General features: G+C 45.5%; 1 protein-coding gene across 35 annotated transcripts; it reads left to right on the forward strand.

The window, feature by feature from the left end:
• The first annotated feature begins 2,030 nt into the window (after nt 1-2,030).
• GPRASP3 (G protein-coupled receptor associated sorting protein family member 3) lies at nt 2,031-18,007 on the forward strand. Of its 35 annotated transcripts, none has more exons than XM_085006924.1 (8): nt 2,031-2,140; nt 2,693-3,171; nt 4,804-4,930; nt 7,816-7,861; nt 13,049-13,150; nt 13,535-13,631; nt 13,965-14,043; nt 14,366-18,007. In XM_085006924.1, exon 8 carries the CDS (start codon nt 14,516-14,518, stop codon nt 16,190-16,192), a length of 1,677 nt encoding a protein of 558 aa, XP_084863050.1. In that variant the 5' UTR covers nt 2,031-2,140; nt 2,693-3,171; nt 4,804-4,930; nt 7,816-7,861; nt 13,049-13,150; nt 13,535-13,631; nt 13,965-14,043; nt 14,366-14,515; the 3' UTR covers nt 16,193-18,007. The 35 variants fall into 35 exon arrangements, with proteins under 35 accessions (XP_084863050.1, XP_084863070.1, XP_084863052.1 ...); XM_085006944.1 differs by having other exon boundaries at nt 13,551-13,631; XM_085006926.1 differs by having other exon boundaries at nt 3,133-3,171.
• The last annotated feature ends 673 nt before the right edge of the window (nt 18,008-18,680 follow it).

An 18,680-nucleotide genomic window follows, 5' to 3' on the forward strand; every position in this document is an offset into this window, starting at 1 on the left:
TTTTTTGTTGTTGTTTTTAGGGCTGCACCATGGCATATGGAAGTTTCCAGGCTAGGGGTCAAATTGGACCTGCAGCTGTTGGTTTACACCACGGCCACAGCAACGCGGGATCCAAGCTGCATCTGTAACCTACACCAGAGCTCAAAGCAATGCTGGATCCTTAACCCATGGAGTGGGGCCAGGGATTGAACCTGAATCCTCATTGATACTAGTTGGGTTTGTTACCACTGAGCCACAACAGGAACTCCAGGTTTTTTTCTTTGAATATGCTTACATCTACTGTCTCAAGTTAACAGGTGGACGTGTTAGAAAGGATAAAGTTATATAAATGAATAAACAATAAAATAATTTTTAGAGATGATAAACTTATTTAGAAAAGTTAAAAAGGAATGAGACTTCAGAGAGACTAGTTCATGAAATGTTTTAAGAAAAAGTAAAATTACCCAAGTTGCTAAATTTATACTAGTCTCATGATTGTTCAAAGATGTCAGCCTTTTTACATGACTGTTGCATTCGGAAGATCATAACATTTCCTTTTGGAGTGACAAAAATTTTCCAGAATTACATAGTGGCGATCACAGATGCGCAACACTGTGAATGTAGTCACCATTGGATTGTACACTTTAAAACGGTTAAAATGGTAAGCTCTGGAGTTCCCGTCGTGGCGCAGTGGCTAACGAATCTGACTAGGAACCATGAGGTTGGGGGTTCGATCCCTGCCCTTGCTCAGTGGGTTAACGATCTGGCATTGTAGTGAGCTGTGGTGTAGGTCGCAGACGCGGCTCGGATCCCGCGTTGCTGTGGCTGAGGTGTAGGCTGGCAGCTACAGCTCCGATTTGACCCCTAGCCTGGGAACCTCCATATACCGCGGGAGCAGCTCAAGAAATGGCAAAAAGGCAAAAACAAAAACAAAAATGGTAAGCTCTATGTTATGTGTATTTTCCACAATAAAAAGTAAAAACATCACACCATACCTTCAGACCAGAATGCAGAAATCAGGATGGAATTGGTTTGGAGAGGGAATATGGACTTGTGGGAAATATCCTATATTTTACTATTTTTAGACATGGTAAAAATCATTTGAGGATGCTATTAATTTTTAAAAGGTAAAATTATGATTTGTCAATTAGAAGTGAACACATGGAAGATTTTTTTAACACAACAACCACTAAGTTTATGAAAATGGTTGAAGGAGATATGTATATACAACATACACAATATAATCATCATATAAACAAAATACATGTACATTAAATTTTATACACACATAAAAAATTAATCAATGTTAGTATAGTATTGATGGATCAAGTACAAAACTGATTAATATCTTAAGGCCAATAAATTGAAACCACTGATGTTATCTGTTACATGGAACATAAATCATTTCCGTATCTATTGGACAAAATACCTACAAGTTAACAACAGCCTCTCAGGCTTGAAAACTTGCTCAATCAACAAAAAGTGAAGCACTGCACTAATATCCACTAACTTATCTTGTCTTTACCCAATATTTTGTATTATGTTTCTGACAGTGCAACATTGTCCCCCAGCTTGATTCCAGGGTGCACGTTTAATGGAAGTAGGACGAAGTGGCAGTTTTGCCTGCTTTCACAAACCACAAGTGTTAACAGAGATCGTCCTGGTGGTGGAAACTAGAGTGTGAACGTTTGTTTTGCCTAGCAATCCTTTTCAACACAGACCCTGTGTGTGTTTTAATATGCTGCACGAGTTTTACACAGAATATTATAAGTCGGTCTCCAAACTCCTCCTGGAGTGTTCCACGCCAGCCCTGTGCACCTTCGGAGCAAGGCCCAGACCTAGGGGTGGAAGTGATGGCTGCAAGTGCAGCCTTCCTTGCAGGTCTCTTATCTTCACCAGGGTCGGGAGCGTCAGATAGTTCCAGCAAGGGGCTCAGCCCCAGAGGCAGGAGGAGACCTTGCCATCCAGGCCGCAGCCCTGCGGCACACCAGCGGGGTGCGCGGTCACGTGGGGCTGACGGCGGGTCACGTGACCGCGCCCTTGTTGGGACCGGCGTAGAGGTGTGTCGCGCTGAACAGGGACAGGAAAGACTTAAGCCTGACGATTGACGGACGGATGGCCGTGGAAGGAGCGGTAGGATGCAATGGGGGTGGCTGGCTCGGTGGGTGTCTGTCCTTGCTGCAGTGGCCTGAAAACTAGCCCCTCAGGCGCCCAGAATTAACGGCATTTGTTGGGGGAGGACACTATCCCTCAGCCAATCGCGAGCGCCTTAGCCAGGGTCTGTTATTGTCCAGGAGCTCCAGAGGCAGGAAGTCATCCTGAGGAAGGCGTACGTGGAGAGGAGCAGGGGTCGCTGTTGGAGGAGATGGGTTCGAGGCCGGAAAATGGCATCGGTGGGAGGTGGCGGCTGAGACTAGATCCGGGTGCGGGAAGTGCCATGCATCCTCCCTCTCCTCCTGCCCTCTGAACGCCCCTACCCCCACCCAGGCTCCCCGCCCACCGATGCGTGGCTCTGAGTCTCTGTGTCGGTGGGGAAGGTGGACACATGGAGGCAGTTAGCTTCAGGGAAGCCCACACTGAGGAAACGGTGAGGTGACAATTCGTGAACGCCCATGGCCCTAGATCTGAAAGGGCAGGTGTGAGGATAGGAACTGTGAACTACACTCTCTTTCTACCCCTTAGTTGGCACTCACTCTCTGTTTGCCTTTTCCAGATGATGAGGATTGCTGAGACCAGCTCAAAAAGGGGTGGGGCCGAGTGGCTCCAAGGCTCCAGATGCCTGGAGCTGCAAGAGAGGAAAGAGAGGAATGAACCACAATCTGGGCAGCTCTAGGGAAGGGGAGAGAGCAAACTCAGGGAGAGGAAATCCAGATGCTTTAGGCCCTTCACAGAGGATTTCTCTTTGGGATACTGCCAAGCTTCTTAACTCCCAAGATGATTCCTGGATCTGAGCCCCAGGCAGCAGCTCCCTACTATCTAGGAACACAAAAGCTGCTGCTCCATGGAGGCTCTCTCCTGCTAACTGTCGTGGGCCTCAGAGTAGGGATTTTCTGGGAACGACGTATGGAAACTTCTTTATGGATGGTCTCACATGTGCTCCTCTGAAGACGCTTTGCTTTCTTCCTTGTGTTTTGCTCTCTGCCCACTTCTTAGGACTTGTTCCTCTGGTCTTATCCTAAGTAGCAGCCCTTGGTAAGTCCTTGTCCTCTTCCTAACTTCATATCCCCACCGCAACCCTCACATACACTGGATACCGAGGTAGTTTAGCCAAGTGTCACTGAGTAATGAATTTTCCTAAGTCCACTTATATTTTTATACTCAGTATAGAGTTGAAACTATGTGGTAACACTACTTCAAGGCCCTCCTATTTACTTTTTTTTTTCTTTTTAGGGCTGCACCTGCAGCATATGGAGGTTCCCAGGCTAGGGCTGGAACCAGAGTTGTAGCCGCCAGCCTACGCCACAGCAATGCAGGATCCAAACCACGTCTGCGACCTACACTACAGCTCACAACAATGCCATATCCTTAACCCACTGATCGAAGCCAGGGATTGAACCTGCATCCTCATGGATGCTAGTCAGATTGGTTTCCACTGAGCCATGACAGGAACTCCCATATTTTCATTTAAAAGCTAGAATTGAGCAGTGAGCATGTGGTTAAATTACAGAGATTCGGGCCTTAAGACTACCTCCACCTCTCTTACCCCTTGCCTCCTTTGTTAATTATTCTCTTGCCCCCACTCTCCAGAATTTGGGTAATATAAGTATGGGGACCAGTGTTTAGATGATGGCTTTCCCCCTCAAGCTTTGTTGTCTCTTGTCTATGTGTTTTTAAGAGTTTGACAAAACACCTCAAACATCGCATGACATAAGAAAGAACACATCTAACTTTTGTCCTTGTCCTGGCCCAGAGCTTGAAAAAACCTTGAGGAGTTCCCTGGTGGCTCAGTGGGTTAAGGATTTGGTGTTGTCACTGCTGTGGCTCTGGTTACATCTGTCGCATGGGTTTGATCCCTGGCTGGTGAACTTCTGCATGCTAAGTGCATGGCCAAAAAAAAACCTTGAAATTTCTCGAGCACTAAGAATATCTTTTTTTATGCTAACAAATGGACTGTGGTGGGTCCTTAGCTTCAGGATATGGACTGGTCACCAGAAGGGCCAACCACATGATTAGTGTTGGAACTTGAGGCCAGCAGGAATTCTAGAGCTGGAGGAGGACTAGATTTGGGGTTCAGTCATATGATCATTGATTTAATCAATCATGCCTAAGTAATGGAAACCTCTTCCTAGTTGGTAGGCACACTGATAATCCAGGGAAGGAGGTGCTGCCCTGAATCTATGGGAAGAGGGCATGGAAGCTGTATGTCTAAAACCCTCCCAGACCTTGTCCTATGTGATACCTTGTAGTAAAACTATAATTCTACATACAGTACTTTTAGTGAGTTCTATGAGTTGTTCTAGTAAATTATCAAACTTGAGGGGTTGATGGGAACCCTTAAATTTATAACTGGTGAGTCAGAAGTATGGGAGGCCCCTCAAGACTTGTAACTGGCATCTGATCTCAAGTGGGGGCAGTTTTGTTCGGGACTGCACCTTTAAACCTGTGGTATCTGATGCTAACTCCAGGTAACTGGTGCCCAAGAATTGATGTCAGATTAAAATCTGTAAACCTGCCTCTGATCCAATGCATCAGACAGAAACAAATTAAAATGAAGGAGGCAGAGCCCACCAGTGTATTATGGGGGGGGCGCAAAGCAGCATATGTTGTGGCGTAGGTCTGCGATTTAGATGATTATTAAAGTTCTCTCTGTTTTTTTCTTATCAGAGTTCCCTCAGCCTAGATTTCTTGTTGGTGGTGCTGCATTTATATTTGGGGAACTTCACAAGGTGGCCTGGCCAGATATCTCTAAGTCCCACTTGCATCCCAGGGCAGATTCACGTCTGTGGACAGGGTAAGTGTGTGTGTGTGTCTCCATGCATGAAGATGATTATCTCTGTTCTGATCACTCCTTAGGCCGCACTTATAAGGGCCAAAATCATCCCTCAATTTCTTCCTGGGAATGTAGTTGAAGTAAATACCTCAACACACATATAGCCCTTTTGTTTCTATCCCCTTTCTGGATAAATATTATGGGCTAGCTCATGTAATAAATATCAGGGCCTGTTCAGATGCCACTTGACCTACAACGTTAATGCCTGGGGATAAAATTAGAGTAGATCTGTCATCTGTCCAAACATGGATGAAAGAAAGGGATCTTCTTACAGCACAGCTGACCCTCTACTCCATCCCAGTTTCACAAAAGCAATTTTCAGTGGGATCTCATCTATAAAATACTATCAGATTCCTATGGAGGGTTTCAAGGCCCTGAACCCTTCCATATGATTCTACCTTTCCATTTCCATTTCTAAACATTCTTCCAAGTCAAGGCCAAGACTAGAATGAGATAAAGACACAATTTAAGGAGGCAATAGTCCAAGCCCTGCTTCACTTTGCCTGCACTCAAGTCACATTGGATTATCTACTATTTCCCAATCAAACTATGCTCTGTGCTTTACTATTACTTCTGTGTGTTTCCCCAGGCTGTTCCCTTAATTTCTAGTGCACTCACACCCTTCCTTGCTCATGGGAAACATAGTCATCCTTTTAGGCTCAGCTCAAATGCCAGGGCCATTGGAAGTCTTTTTGATACTCTCCTCCTGACTCTTGGCCCCTTGGTAGGAAGTAATTCCTCCATCCTATGTACTTACTTACACAGTATTTTATTCACCCCTACTTTGGCGTTTACTTCTTTATACTGGAGTCTTTTTTTTTTTTTTTTATGAATGAGACAGAACTAGTGATGAGGGGCAGGGAGCATAGAGGAAGAAACTTGGACTCTTGAAGTGTGAATCAAACCCGTCTGACCACAATGCCTGAGCCTTTTACTACTTTTCATAATATGGTCCTCCATCTGTATCCAAGGGGTATTGGTTCCAGGATCACCCACAGATACAAAAATCCGCAGATGCTTAAGTCCCTTATATAAAATGGCATGTTATTTGCACATAACCTGTGCACATCTTCCCAATACTTTGCTTGTTTATTTTTTATGGCTGCACCCATGGCATATGGAAGTTTCTGGGCCAGGGATGGAATCCAAGCCATAGCTGCGATTTACACTGCAGCTGTGGCAACATCAGATCCTTTAATCCGCTGCATTGGGTGAAACCTGTGCCCTCCACAGCACTGGAGCTGCTGCAGTCAAATTCTTAAACCACAGCAGGAACTCCTTCCTGTATACATTAAATCATCTCTAGATTACTTAAAATACCTAATACAGTGTAAATTCTATGTGAATGTAAATGCTATGTAAATAGTTGCTAGTGTGTGGCAACTTAAAGTTTTGATTTCTGAAACTTTCTGGAATTCTTTGTTTCAAATATTTTTGAATATTTGGTTGAATCTGTGGATGCAGAACTCAAGGATATGGAAAGGTGACTGTACTTACTGTTAATATTAATAATCAGTGAATACTTTATAAATGACAGATACTCTTATAAGAGTTATAAATATATTAATGTATTTAATCATCAAAATAAACTTATTGAATAGATGCTATTATTGTCTCCATTCTACACATGAGGAAGCTGAGGTGTACACTGCTAACTTGGCAAGCTCAGTTAGCAGAGCTTGATTTGATTAGCAGTGAAGCTGAGATTCAAACCTTTGTAGTGTGAATATGGAGTGAGTGTGTGTTACCACTATGCTACATCTATATCCCTCTAGTGCTAATTATCACTAAAAGCTGCCATCATCACTATCACTCTTCATCATCAGATTTTCTCCTCCTTACATCTTGTAGCAAAGTACTTTATTCATCATAAACTTGTTCCTTATTCCCTTCTAACTGTAAATGAGGATACTCCAGCTTTTCCTTCCTTCCCAGTTTAGTGGTCCATCATGGGCCATGATTCTTACTGCTCTCCTACCTCATCCTCTAGTGCCTGGCTCCACTCTCTTGGCAAAAATCCCAGCTCTTGACAAATCCCAAATACCCACCTCTTTTTATACCTGTGTTGCTTAGTGCAGTGTACCTGGGGAAAGTTAACCAAACCTTTCCGACTGTTGACACTCTGAATTTATCTTTCTCAAACTCAGTACAGTCCTCTGAATAGAAAGCAGATAGCCTTTGATGTTTTTATACTGTGGATATTTCACATGGGTGCACTTTCACACAATGACTCTGAACTGAAGCTAGGCTTATCTCTGAGTGAGCTCAAGTATTTAATATACCTCTGAACCCCCTAGATAAGTATGGTTTGGGTTTTCTACCTGAAACTTTCCTTTTCAATCTAGAACAGAAGCCAATCACAGTTGTCAGACCTCTTGCAATCTTTAGGCAAGACGTTTAGAATCTACATTTCTCCTTTCTTTTTCTTTTTCTGCTTTTTAGGGTCACACCGCAGCATATGGAGGTTCCCAGGCTAGGGGTCTAATCGGAGCTACAGCCGTTGGCCTACACTAGCCACAGCAATGCAGGATCCGAGCCACATCTGCGACCTACACAACAGCTCGTGGCAATGCCGGATCCTTAACCCACTGAGTGAAGCCAGGGATCGAACCCTCAATCTCATGGTTCCTAGTTGGATTCGTTTCTGCTGCACCACAATGGGGACTCATGGAAATATGAGTTCTGCCCTGGGTTTAAGAGGTAGGTGCTTACTGACAGAAAAAAGTCAGGAAACATTACTCATTGAAGAGTTGTTTTGTGCCTGAGCATATATATCATTTAGGATTATTCCATACAACAAGGAACTCAACTAAAACTAATGTTATGTGGAAATTTATTGTCCACAGATTGCAAGTACTGAGGCAGGGCAGCCTTGATGATTGTTTGATCCAGGTAAGGACTCAGCTTTTTTCCATCTCTTCCTTCTGTCATTCACAATGTTAACTTCCATCCTAAGTCTGGAAACTTGATGCTGCAAGAGTCACGCAGCTTTCCAAGGAAGGAAAGGAGACATCTTTACTCATGGCCTTTTCTTATAAGTGAGGACACTTTCCCCAGAAGTCCTTCTGCAATCTTCTCTTCATGTCTCACTGGGCAGAGTTATATCACCACCCCTTCTGGAACGAGAGCACCCAGGGGATGGACTATCCCTAGACAAGCAGACTCACCTCTGGAATCAGGATCGGCTTCCCTGTGGTACATCACTACAAGGAGGAGGGAGGCATACTTACACAAAAGTGATGTTCTTTTAGTCGGGGGTTATGTTAGACAACACAGAGTATACAAAGCACCGAGGTTATAGTGACAAAGAACACAGTAGCAATATCTTAGCCATTATAATCTCTAAATGCCACCACAGAGTTAGCCTCCACTCTTACTGCTTTCGCCAGCCCACCCCATATTATGACTGATCACAGTTTTAAAAGGAAATAGAGGAGTTCCCTCTATTTGTGGCTCAGTGGGTTAAGAACCTGATTAGTATCCATGAGGATTTGGGCTCCATCCCTGGCACCACTCAGTGGGTTAAAGGATCTGGCACTGCCACGAGCTGTGGTGTAGGTTGTAGACCCATCTTGGATCTGGTGTTGCCATGGCTGTGGTGATGTAGGCCTGCAGCTGCAGTTCCAATTTGACCCGCAGCCTGGGAACTTCCATATGCCACAGGTGCAGCCCTAAAAACAAAAACAAAAAAGGAAATAGAAAGACCTGATACATGCAGATATTTCAGAATATCAGTTTCTTTTTTTTTTTTTTTTTTTTTTTTTGGTCTTTTTTGTTGTTGTTGTTGCTATTTCTTGGGCCGCTCCCGCGGCATATGGAGGTTCCCAGGCTAGGGGTCCAATCGGAGCCATAGCCACCGGCCTACGCCAGAGCCACAGCAACGCGGGATCCGAGCCGCGTCTGCAACCTACACCACAGCTCACGGCAACGCCGGATCGTTAACCCACTGAGCAAGGGCAGGGATTGAACCCTCAACCTCATGGTTCCTAGTCGGATTCGTTAACCACTGCGCCACGACGGGAACTCCAGAATATCAGTTTCTCATTTAGTGTGCACAAGAATCCTATGAAGTAGTTATTACTGTTGAGGGATGGTAACTGAGTTATAAGACCATGAAGTACATTTTCCAAAGTGACACAAATAGTGGTAAAGTCTCCGTTCAAACTTTGGACTGCATGGCTCTGAAGTCTGGCGAAGTTCCAGAATAGAGAGTTCCTACTCTACCATGTAGACTCCTTTTAGAAAGTGTGTCCAAGGCTCAGAACCTGGTCACTCTAGTTCAAGCAAGCACATAATAGTATAGTGCACTGCCTCTTGATGGTTGTGGTGGTAACAGAGATGACTTTTCTCCTGGGGTTAAGTGACAGTTGCTCAGACCTCACCACTAGGACCTTTGATTCAGGAAGTCTAAATTCTAATCTGTACTCTACATTAAGAATTTGGGGGCTGAGATACCAGGTGCAGGTAGTCACATAAATTTTCTATATGTGGAGGGGGAGTAAATATTTATGGAGAAGCTAGGTTTTCAAGGGCAACTTTATTCCCAGATCTGAAGTTCAGCTGAAAACAAGAGGACAAAAGCTGTGTTCATTGGTCTTTAGCTACCCTGTTCAAATCTGTAGGCCACACTTCCAGTTTCAGCTCTGACATGTAAAGAGCTTGGAAATCACTGCTCCTGTACCTATAACTGGAAAAAATGCTGAATAAACTGAGAATCAATGATTTATCTTGGGCCCATAAGAAAACTGAGGTCATAGGGCAAATGGCCACGCCAAATTCTGGAGAAAAATACAAATCCAGAATTTCACATCCTATCTCTCTTTACATAGAGCAGAAACTGCTAGAGATGTAAATAAGAACACTTAAGGGGGAACAGAGAAATTGCTAGAGATAGGGTGGAATAGTATGAGAGTGAGAAACCCCTAGGGACCTGTAGTCTTAGAGGTGTAATGAGCTTTACCTCCAGGAACTCCAAGAAAGATCTCATGGCTCTGGCAGTGGGAGGGGAAGTGCACTGTCCCAAAATACACTCCAGAATCTTCTCCATAAAAAAGGCCCACTCTCCAATGGAAAAGACTTTCCCAGAGCCTTATCCCAGCTAAAGGAACTGCATTCCTCCTACCCAGCTAACTCTAGCCTTCCATTCTTCTGTAAAGGGGAGAAGGAAGCTAAAGTAACACTTGTGAAGGTCACAGTCTAGAGACGTAGACCCACCAAAGACTGGAATTTAACCATAAGATTATCGAACAGTTCCTGTTTTCCACATGCTAACAGGCCTCCAGTATAGCAACAGTGGACTGCAGCTAAAAGAGTTGCAAGATGCAGACTCTCTGCAGGACTTAATTATTAGTGAAGCCCAGAGTTAAGAGAAGGGACAAAATCAATACTCCAGAAGAATTTGAAGACTCTGGCACCAACAGCTACGACAAATATTACACAGCCGGCGGCTAACCAGCTTAAAATAAAACCTCTCACTACAGATCTGTTCAACTCAGTTCCTATTACCCAACACATCATATACAGCTTTCAACACAAAATTATAATTGTACTAAGAGATAAGGAAAAGCATTGTTTAAGATACAAAGAATCACAATCGGGCTCAGATATAATACAGATTTGGGGATTATCAGACAGGGAATTAAATAAGTATGATTAGGTGTTCCTGTTGTGGCTCAGTGGGTTAAGAACCTGACATAGTGTCTGAGAGGATGCGGGTTCCATCCCTGGCCTCACTCAGTGGGTTAAGGATCTGGTGTTGCCAGGTGTTGCCACAAGATGTGGCTTGGGTCTGGTGGTGTGGTGTAGGTTGGCAGCTGCAGCTTGGATTCGACCCCTAGCCTAGGAACTTCCATGTGCCACAGGTGTGGCCCTGAGAAGAAAAAGAAAAAAAAAAGTGCTATTAATATGTTAATAGCCCTCAGGGATAAAACTAGACTGGTGTGTATGGCAAGTGTCTGAGCTCCAAATTGGTTCTCATCCGTGCCCCATTCCCACCCTGCCAAAGACAGTGAGAACTTGGAAGCCATTGCAACACAGGACCTGGCAGAACCCAGGAAGAGGAGCCAGGAGCGGCCCTACCTGGTGCCTGACACCTGGCTCTGGGGTGACAGAGGGAGGATTGTCTGAGCGGGTGCGGGTCCTGACAGGGAAAGGCCCTCTTTGCTGGGCAACTGTGGGATGGCGAAATAGCAAAAGTGCGTTACCAGTGCGAATGCGAAAACAGCAGTGTGGCAGAAAGAATGACGCCACTGCCACTGGCGCAGACAAGTGGTTGTGTCCTCAGTCCAGAGGGCTAGGGCTGCCTTCCTTCAGAAGAGGGGCGGTGGACGCGCCTCCCTGGGCGCCCCCTCCCACACCTTCCTCCCGACCTTGGCCCTTGAAGGTGGGAAGCAGAACGGGGGAGGGCCGCCCCCACAGCCCCTCTCCCAGCGGCGCCCAGGAAGGATGGCGGGCGCGCAGGGGGACGGGAGGGGGGCGGACACCGAGCAGTCTGGGGGTGCTCGCACACACCCACCGAGGGGCGGTCTGTATCCATCCGCAGCTCCCCCAGCGCGGCCCCTCCCGACCTCCCGACCCTGGCCCCCACCGCAGAGCGCCCACCGCCCCACACACTGCGGTGTCAGAAGTTGGGGGGGTCGCCACCCGGGGGGGCGGCGGGGAGCGCTGGCTGGGCGGGCTGGCGAGGCCCCGCCCCTCCGCCTGGGGCTCCTCCCGGCCCCGCCCCCTCTGGGTCGGAACTACGGTGGGCCTGGGAGGGGGCGCCGAGCCCATTCGTGCCGTATCCCTCCGCCCCCCTTCCCGACACCCTCGCCGCGAGCGGTTGGTGCCGCAGCCTGCGCAGCCCCTGGCCGGTTTGGCGCAGCGGCGCGGGGGGCGGGACGCCTCTTTGGCATTCTGAGCGCACGGAGAGCGGTGGGAATCCGAGTGAGCAGCTGCGACAAGAGGGGGAGGCCGACCACCGGGCCCTGAGCCTGTGAAGGCACGTGGGGGTGTCGTGGGGGGCGACGACCAGGTCGCAACCTGCCCCGCGGACCCCGGCCGCCTGGCGAGGGGGAGGCGACCTGGTCGGAGCGGGTCCCTGGGAGAGGTGCGCAGCGCCGGGGGACCCCTGGCGCAGAGGAGGCGACGACCGACGCGGAGCGGGCCGGAATCGGGGGTTCTGTCCGCTGAGACTCCCCGGGGTCCTCGGTAGGCGAACGGCTGTGCTGCTCCGCGGGGGACTTTCCAGGTGCCCGCGCCCCGCCTTCGACGGTGCCTGTGCGGGGCGAGGGCTGTGAGGGAGGCTGCTGCGGGAGAAATGGCGGAGGGGATCTGGGATGAGGAGGCCTCAGGGGCTGGGGCGGTGGTGGTGGTGCGAGCTGAGTGCAGAAGTGGGGGGGCAGGGGCGGCGGCTGTCCCCGGCCCTGGTTCTGCAAAGGGGCCAGTGGGGCCCCGCGTCCCGGGTGCTGTCCCTTCCCACAGGCGCCTTTCTGATGCCAGAGTCTCCAATCTGCGCGGTAGCTCTGGCACATTCGGCGTAAGCGGAACTGAGCAGGTAAATTATGAAGACATGAAAATGACAAATTTATGTGCCTCGTAATACAGCAGTTTTATTGTCCTCCATGTTTAGATCTTGTACCCAATTAAATGAAAGCAAATGACAGGGTGAGGAATTAATTGATTTTCCAAGAAGGATCCATGTAAATAAATAACGTGGTATTCCTCGTTTGGAATATGTTTTCTCAACATCCTAGCCCCTTAACATGTTGAGTTGTGGGAATGGCTCTTCAGAATAGAGAAGAAAATTTTCTGAAGGGTCAATTTAGAACTCTTGACGTTAATCTGAAAACCCAAACCTCATATACCCCTTAGCCCCTCTCATTTTGGTGGAGAAGCAGTCGCACAGAAGATTTTGTGGAGTTCCTGAAGGATGATATCTGAGAATTTGTGAGAAGTGGGACACATTTATTTACTTATTTCCTGACTCTTGAAAAGGAGGTTTTAGGACCTGAATTCTGGGAATCTGTCCATTAACCTGATATTTTTCTGCCAACGTCAACATATTCTCTTGGCATTTTGCTGAATCCCCTCTTTCTGTAGGGTTTGACTCTTCTCCAGTTAGTGGATTGTTCTGCGGTGGGAAAAATAGCACCTCCTGAGGACTCCTGCTATATAGGCTGGCCGGCCTAGGTGGTGAATGAGGTAGAAACTATGTATGTGTGGGGAAGGGGAAAAGGCAGGGGCATGCAAGATTGTATTGAAATAATAGTTTCCATTATCTTCACTGCCTGCCTTCTAAACGCAGTTGCCTCTGTTCCACTGCGCACTCTATTGCACCTCACATTTTTGTTCAAGGAAAGAGGTGTGGCCTCTGCCAGGGAAAAATGACTGACTTCAGGGTTGGGAGGAGGTGTAAATAGACGAGCTGCAGGTCTTTGGGGAATCATGTGGGAGGAACAGACAGGGTGGGAAGACATTTAACATGGCCTTGAATATACATAAGCGTCTGTTGTAGCACTTGTCATGGATGTTGGGCCATCTCAGTTGCTTCTGTTTTCTCTCCTCTGCCTTTTTGTTTATCCATAGGTTTGTTCCTTTATAGAGGCCTGTAGAAAACTGCACATAGCTGATCACTTTGACTTTGATTAAGAAAGAGGACGAAAGCTATTCATTTGGGTCCAAGGTGAGTGTGAACTTGAGCACCCATGTTAATTGGAAATGGGAATTGGCTGCTGCGAAGTGAGTAAGACCAGATCATGTCTTGGAGCCATTGTCTTCCAACTTTCCATACACCTCTGCAGTCACATTTATGTATAGGAAATAGGGCCAGGTTGGGCTAGGATTTTGCCTATAGGGTAAGTGGGGGAGGAAGCCATGAGGAGAACCAAGGATGCCGAAAGATTATATTAACAAAGCTCCAGATTTGGAAAGGCAAGGTCTTGGGTTTAGAAGTCAGAGAGCATGTCTGTTTACCAAATACTTAAAATTCTATTCCTTCCTGTGTTTCTTTACATAGGTTTGCCTGTGAGTTGGCTGTAAGAGTTATCAATACTGGAAGCAAGAAAGGGGGAGAAAATTGCGCCAGATCAGTGCAGGTTGGTAAGAGGCTACCTGGATAGACCTATAGAGTGTAGTGGTATATACCAAAGGTGCTGGACACTCCTTAGCCTCTCTCACTTTCTCCAAGCTTTCCCATCATCTCTGCTCCTATTTGATACAGAGAAAGATTATGGAAGTGCCTGGGCAGGGCATTGTTGGGTGTTACTTGGGAGGAATAAAATGAGGTGGCAGAGTTTTCTACTCTTCCATTTGTCCTACCACACAGTCCATCTCTACTCTGTCATGTCCTGTTTGACTGTCTGCATAAAGAGGCACAGTTGGAAAAGACTTAAAGCCCATTTCCCTCTTCTACCTCAGGTCTCTCTGCTGTGGTGGCTGTGCTGGCTTTGGAGTGACAGAAGATCATCACCTTCAACCCAGCGAAAGAGTATTAAGACAGTGACCTGGGACACATTGAGAATCAAGGCCAAGACTGTATAGAGCTATCTGTATAACTGGGCTTCAACCATGACTGGGGTTAAGAATGCAAGTAAAAAGAATAGAAGTAGGAAAAATGAGAATAAAAAGAAGGCCAAAACTGAAAAAAGGGCTGGTGTAGAAGCTGAAGCAAAGAAGGAGGCTACTGGTGTAGTCAGATCTGTACCCAAGACCCAGGCCAAAGCAGTAGCCAAGGCAGGGTCCCAGGAAGATGCAGTGGCAGAGATGAAGGCAGCATCTAAGAACAAGGTTGTTAGTGAGATGAAGGAAGGAGTCTTGGCAGATATCAGTCCTAAAGCTGAAGATGAAGCAACTAGATCTTCTTGTTCTGTAGTTAAGGCTAGTGCTGAATCCAGGTCTACACGTAAAGATAAGACTGGTATTGATACCCAGCCCCGGGCTGGGGAAGAGGCCAGTGTTGGTTCCTCATCCCAGAATGGAGGAGAAGCTAGTAATGGTTTCAGCGCTAAGGATGAAGGTAAAGCTGATACTGGGCCCCTGTCCTGTGCTGAGAAGTTAGAGCCTGTGGCTGGGGCCACCTGCAAGGCTAAGCCAGGGGCTGAGGAGGAGGAGGAAGAAAACGTTATTGGGAACTGGTTTTGGGATGGCGATGAAACTAGTTTTGACCCTAACCCTAGACCTGTGAGCAGGATAATTAAGCCCCAGCCTGTGGATGAAATTAATGAAAAAGATAGGCCCAAGGACTGGTCTGAGGTAACTATCTGGCCCAAAGCCCCTGCTGTAACTCCAGCAGTGTTAGGCTTTAGATCCCAAGCCCAATCTGAAGCAAAGCCTCCTTCATATATTGTCCTGGCCTCAGCTGAGGAAAACACCCACTCTTTGCCTGCGGCCACAGCAGGCCCTTCTAGGAGCACTGCCTCATGCTCACAGTCTGTCCCCGAGTACCCATTTGGTTCTGACCCTTGCATCCAGACCATAGAGGAGATTAGACGCCAAATCAGGATCAGGGAGGTGAATGGGATTAAGCCATTTGCTTGCCCTTGCAAAATGGAATGCTACATGGATTCTGAGGAGTTTGAAAAACTTGTTACCTTACTTAAGTCAACTACTGATCCTCTCATTCATAAAATAGCTCAAATTGCAATGGGGATCATTAATGTTCATCCGTTTGCCCAAGAGTTCATTAATGAAGTGGGTGTAGTGACACTTGTTGAAAGCTTGCTCAGTTTTCCTTCCTCTGAAATGAGAAAAAAGGCTGTAATTACTCTGAATACCCCCTCTGGGGATGAAAGACAACGCAAGGTTGAATTACACGTTAAGCATATGTGTAAGGAAACCATGTCTTTTCCTTTGAACTCACCTGGACAGCAATCTGGATTAAAGATACTAGGGCAACTGACTACTGATTCTAACCATCACCACATTGTTGCCAATTACTTTTCAGAGCTTTTCAATTTGCTGTCCCTGGGAAATCGTAAAACCAGAAATCTTGTTTTGAAAGTACTTTTGAATATGTCTGAAAATCCAACTGCAGCCAGGGACATGATCAATACAAAGGCATTAGCAGCATTAAAACTCATCTTTAACCAGAAAGAGGCAAAAGCCAATCTCGTTAGCGCTGTGGCCATATTTATCAACATAAAGGAACATATCAGAAAGGGCTCTATTGTAGTTGTTGATCACTTGAGTTATAATACACTCATGGCCATTTTCCGTGAAGTTAAAGTGATTATTGAAACAATGTAAAATGAGCTAGAAATAAGAGCGATCCCTTTCAGCAATCTCCAAACTAAAAGGCTGTTTGTTTCCAAAGAACCATGCATAATGTTTTGATTATTGCAGTGTGTGATGTGCATTATAAATTATGTCTTTAGCACAATATTATCTGTGACAGTCTAGGTCTGAGCTAGACCATTTGGGGGTATCAAATTAATATTTCATTGTGAGTTGAAAACATCTGTTATTGTCTTGTGTGAATGGGGTGCTTTTTAACATTTTAAGAAGATAGCAAACTGGTGGGTGCATCGTAAGTAAGCTGACTTATTCATTAGTATCTGCTTAGATCCATTTGTGGCTTCAAGTGGTTAAAGTGGTTAAAATATTCAAAGAAAATATCTAGTTATAATCTAGTTGCAGAAATAAGGCATATCTATACAAAAAGATATCTAACAGTACACATATATTCGTATATATATGTATACACATACACACTCATTGCTAAATGTGCACTCTCAGTATGTAAAGAAGGCAGGGCTGCTACAGGCTGTTTAATGTAAAAGGAATTAATGTTTTCCCCCATTCTACCTGCATCAGATAACTCATTCTACAACACACAAATGGCCCTGAATCTCAGATAAAATGTAATACTCATTTTTTATTTTGCTGCTGCATTTATAACTCTTACATTGTTAGGCAATTTCATCTATGTCAAGTTTCATCTTGTAAAAGAGAGAGGAGTTAGGTATAGTGAGGAAATATTTCCTGAGTACCTACTCTTAAGTGAGATACTGTTGTGATGGCACTGTATTTGATAGGTTTCTTCTTCTCAATAATGGTCCTCCAAGTTAGGTACTGGTATTTTTTTTAATGATGATAACTCATTGTACTGAATTACCTCCAGTGAGAATTAGGAAGGTTAAATACTTTGTCCTAGCTTCCCACAGCAGACAGGTGGCATAGCTGTTTTTTCAGATACCAAAATCCACTCTCATTACCCTACCTTATAGTTCTCTCCCACTTTTTTACGTGGTAGCCTTCGAAGTTCACACACTGGTTTTAACGATTCAGTTTTGCTGTAGAAAATATCCCTGCCAGTCTTGCAAGTCTTAACTTCCTCTAAATGCACATGTCCATTAGGCATTTGGCTATGCCTTGCTGGGAGTCAGAAGAAAAGTCTGGGATGAGTTATGGATTTTAATTGGCAGTGTCTGGGAAACAGTAGGTACCGAAAACTGCTGAATGAATGAGATGTGGATTTGGTGTCAAACAACTGAAATTTGTTATATATTTTTCCTAATCTGTATGTACTTTTTCCCCAAAGAACTGGAATCATTGTGTACATTGTTTCATACCATACACTTGACAATTGCGTTCTTCCTCCTTGCAAAACCATACCTTAATTTGTTTACCCTTTGTAATTTATTCTTCTCTGTGTCATATGAAAAGCTAAAAAGTTCTGTCTTTTACTAGTAGGCAAGCCTGCTCTCTGCATTTGTACCAGCCAAATCTGTACTGGGTAAACTTATCTGGGGGAGATTGAGCCCAGAACTGCAGCTTCAGCAACACAAAACAGGAAAGCTAGGAGAGAAGCTGCTGCCTCAATCTAGGGACTTTTGGGCTATAGCTGTGTTTTCTGACTAATGGTAGGAATTATAACCCCTGATCTAGGCTAAGAGAATGTCCAAGTGTGTAAAAATATTGGGTTGTATGCTTTGACATTTTTAAGCAGTTAAGAAACTAAAACAAGGTCATATTGTAAGTACTGTTTTTGTGACTTGCCTTTCCCCTCACCAACTGTATTTTGTGACTATCTTTTCATGTCAATAAATAGGCTTCTGCAAATATTTTTGAATCAGTGTTTTTTCTGTGTTAACATTTGGTGCATAGTACCCTTATTTTTAGTTGCACATCCTCTTCGTAAAAAATACACACAAAATGGAGTTCCTGTCACGGCTGAGCGGTTAACGAACCTGACTAGCATCAATGAGGACACGGGTTACATCCCTGACCTCACTCAGTGGGTTAAGGATCCAGCCTTGCCATGAGCTGTGATATAAGTCACAGACGTGGCTTGGATCCCATGTGGCTGTGGCATAGGCTGGCAGCTTCAGCCCTGATTCAACCTCTAGCCTGGGAACCTCCATATGCTGTGGGTGCAGCCCCCCCCCCCAAAAAAAAAGAATACGCATGAATTTATTCTCTTGCAAAAACAGGACTGCAGTGTTCTGCAGCTTGCCTTTTAATCTTCAGTTATCTCTCCAACTTATCATTATACAGATCAGCATTATACCTTAATAGCATACCTTAATATACATCAACCTGTACATATTTAAAGTATACAATTTGATAAGTTTTAACATATGTATACAAGCATGAAACTATCACCACTCTCAAAATAGCAAGCTTACCCATCACCCCCAAAAGTCTCTTCATGTGCCTTTGTAATAATCCTTCCTTCTCACCTCTGTATTGTCCCCGGACAACCACTGATCTGCTTTCTGACAATATAGAATCA

This window comes from Sus scrofa, chromosome X, assembly GCF_054392235.1.
Source record: "Sus scrofa isolate SSC_HxYL_T2T_F1_AM1 chromosome X, Sscrofa_HxYL_maternal_Yorkshire_Landrace_v2.0, whole genome shotgun sequence".
Lineage (NCBI taxonomy): Eukaryota > Metazoa > Chordata > Mammalia > Artiodactyla > Suidae > Sus > Sus scrofa.

What these genes read in the sequence shown, in the direction of transcription:
- GPRASP3 (XM_085006927.1), top strand. Translation starts at nt 14,516, where the DNA reads ATGACTGGGGTTAAGAATGCAAGTAAAAAGAATAGAAGTAGGAAAAAT.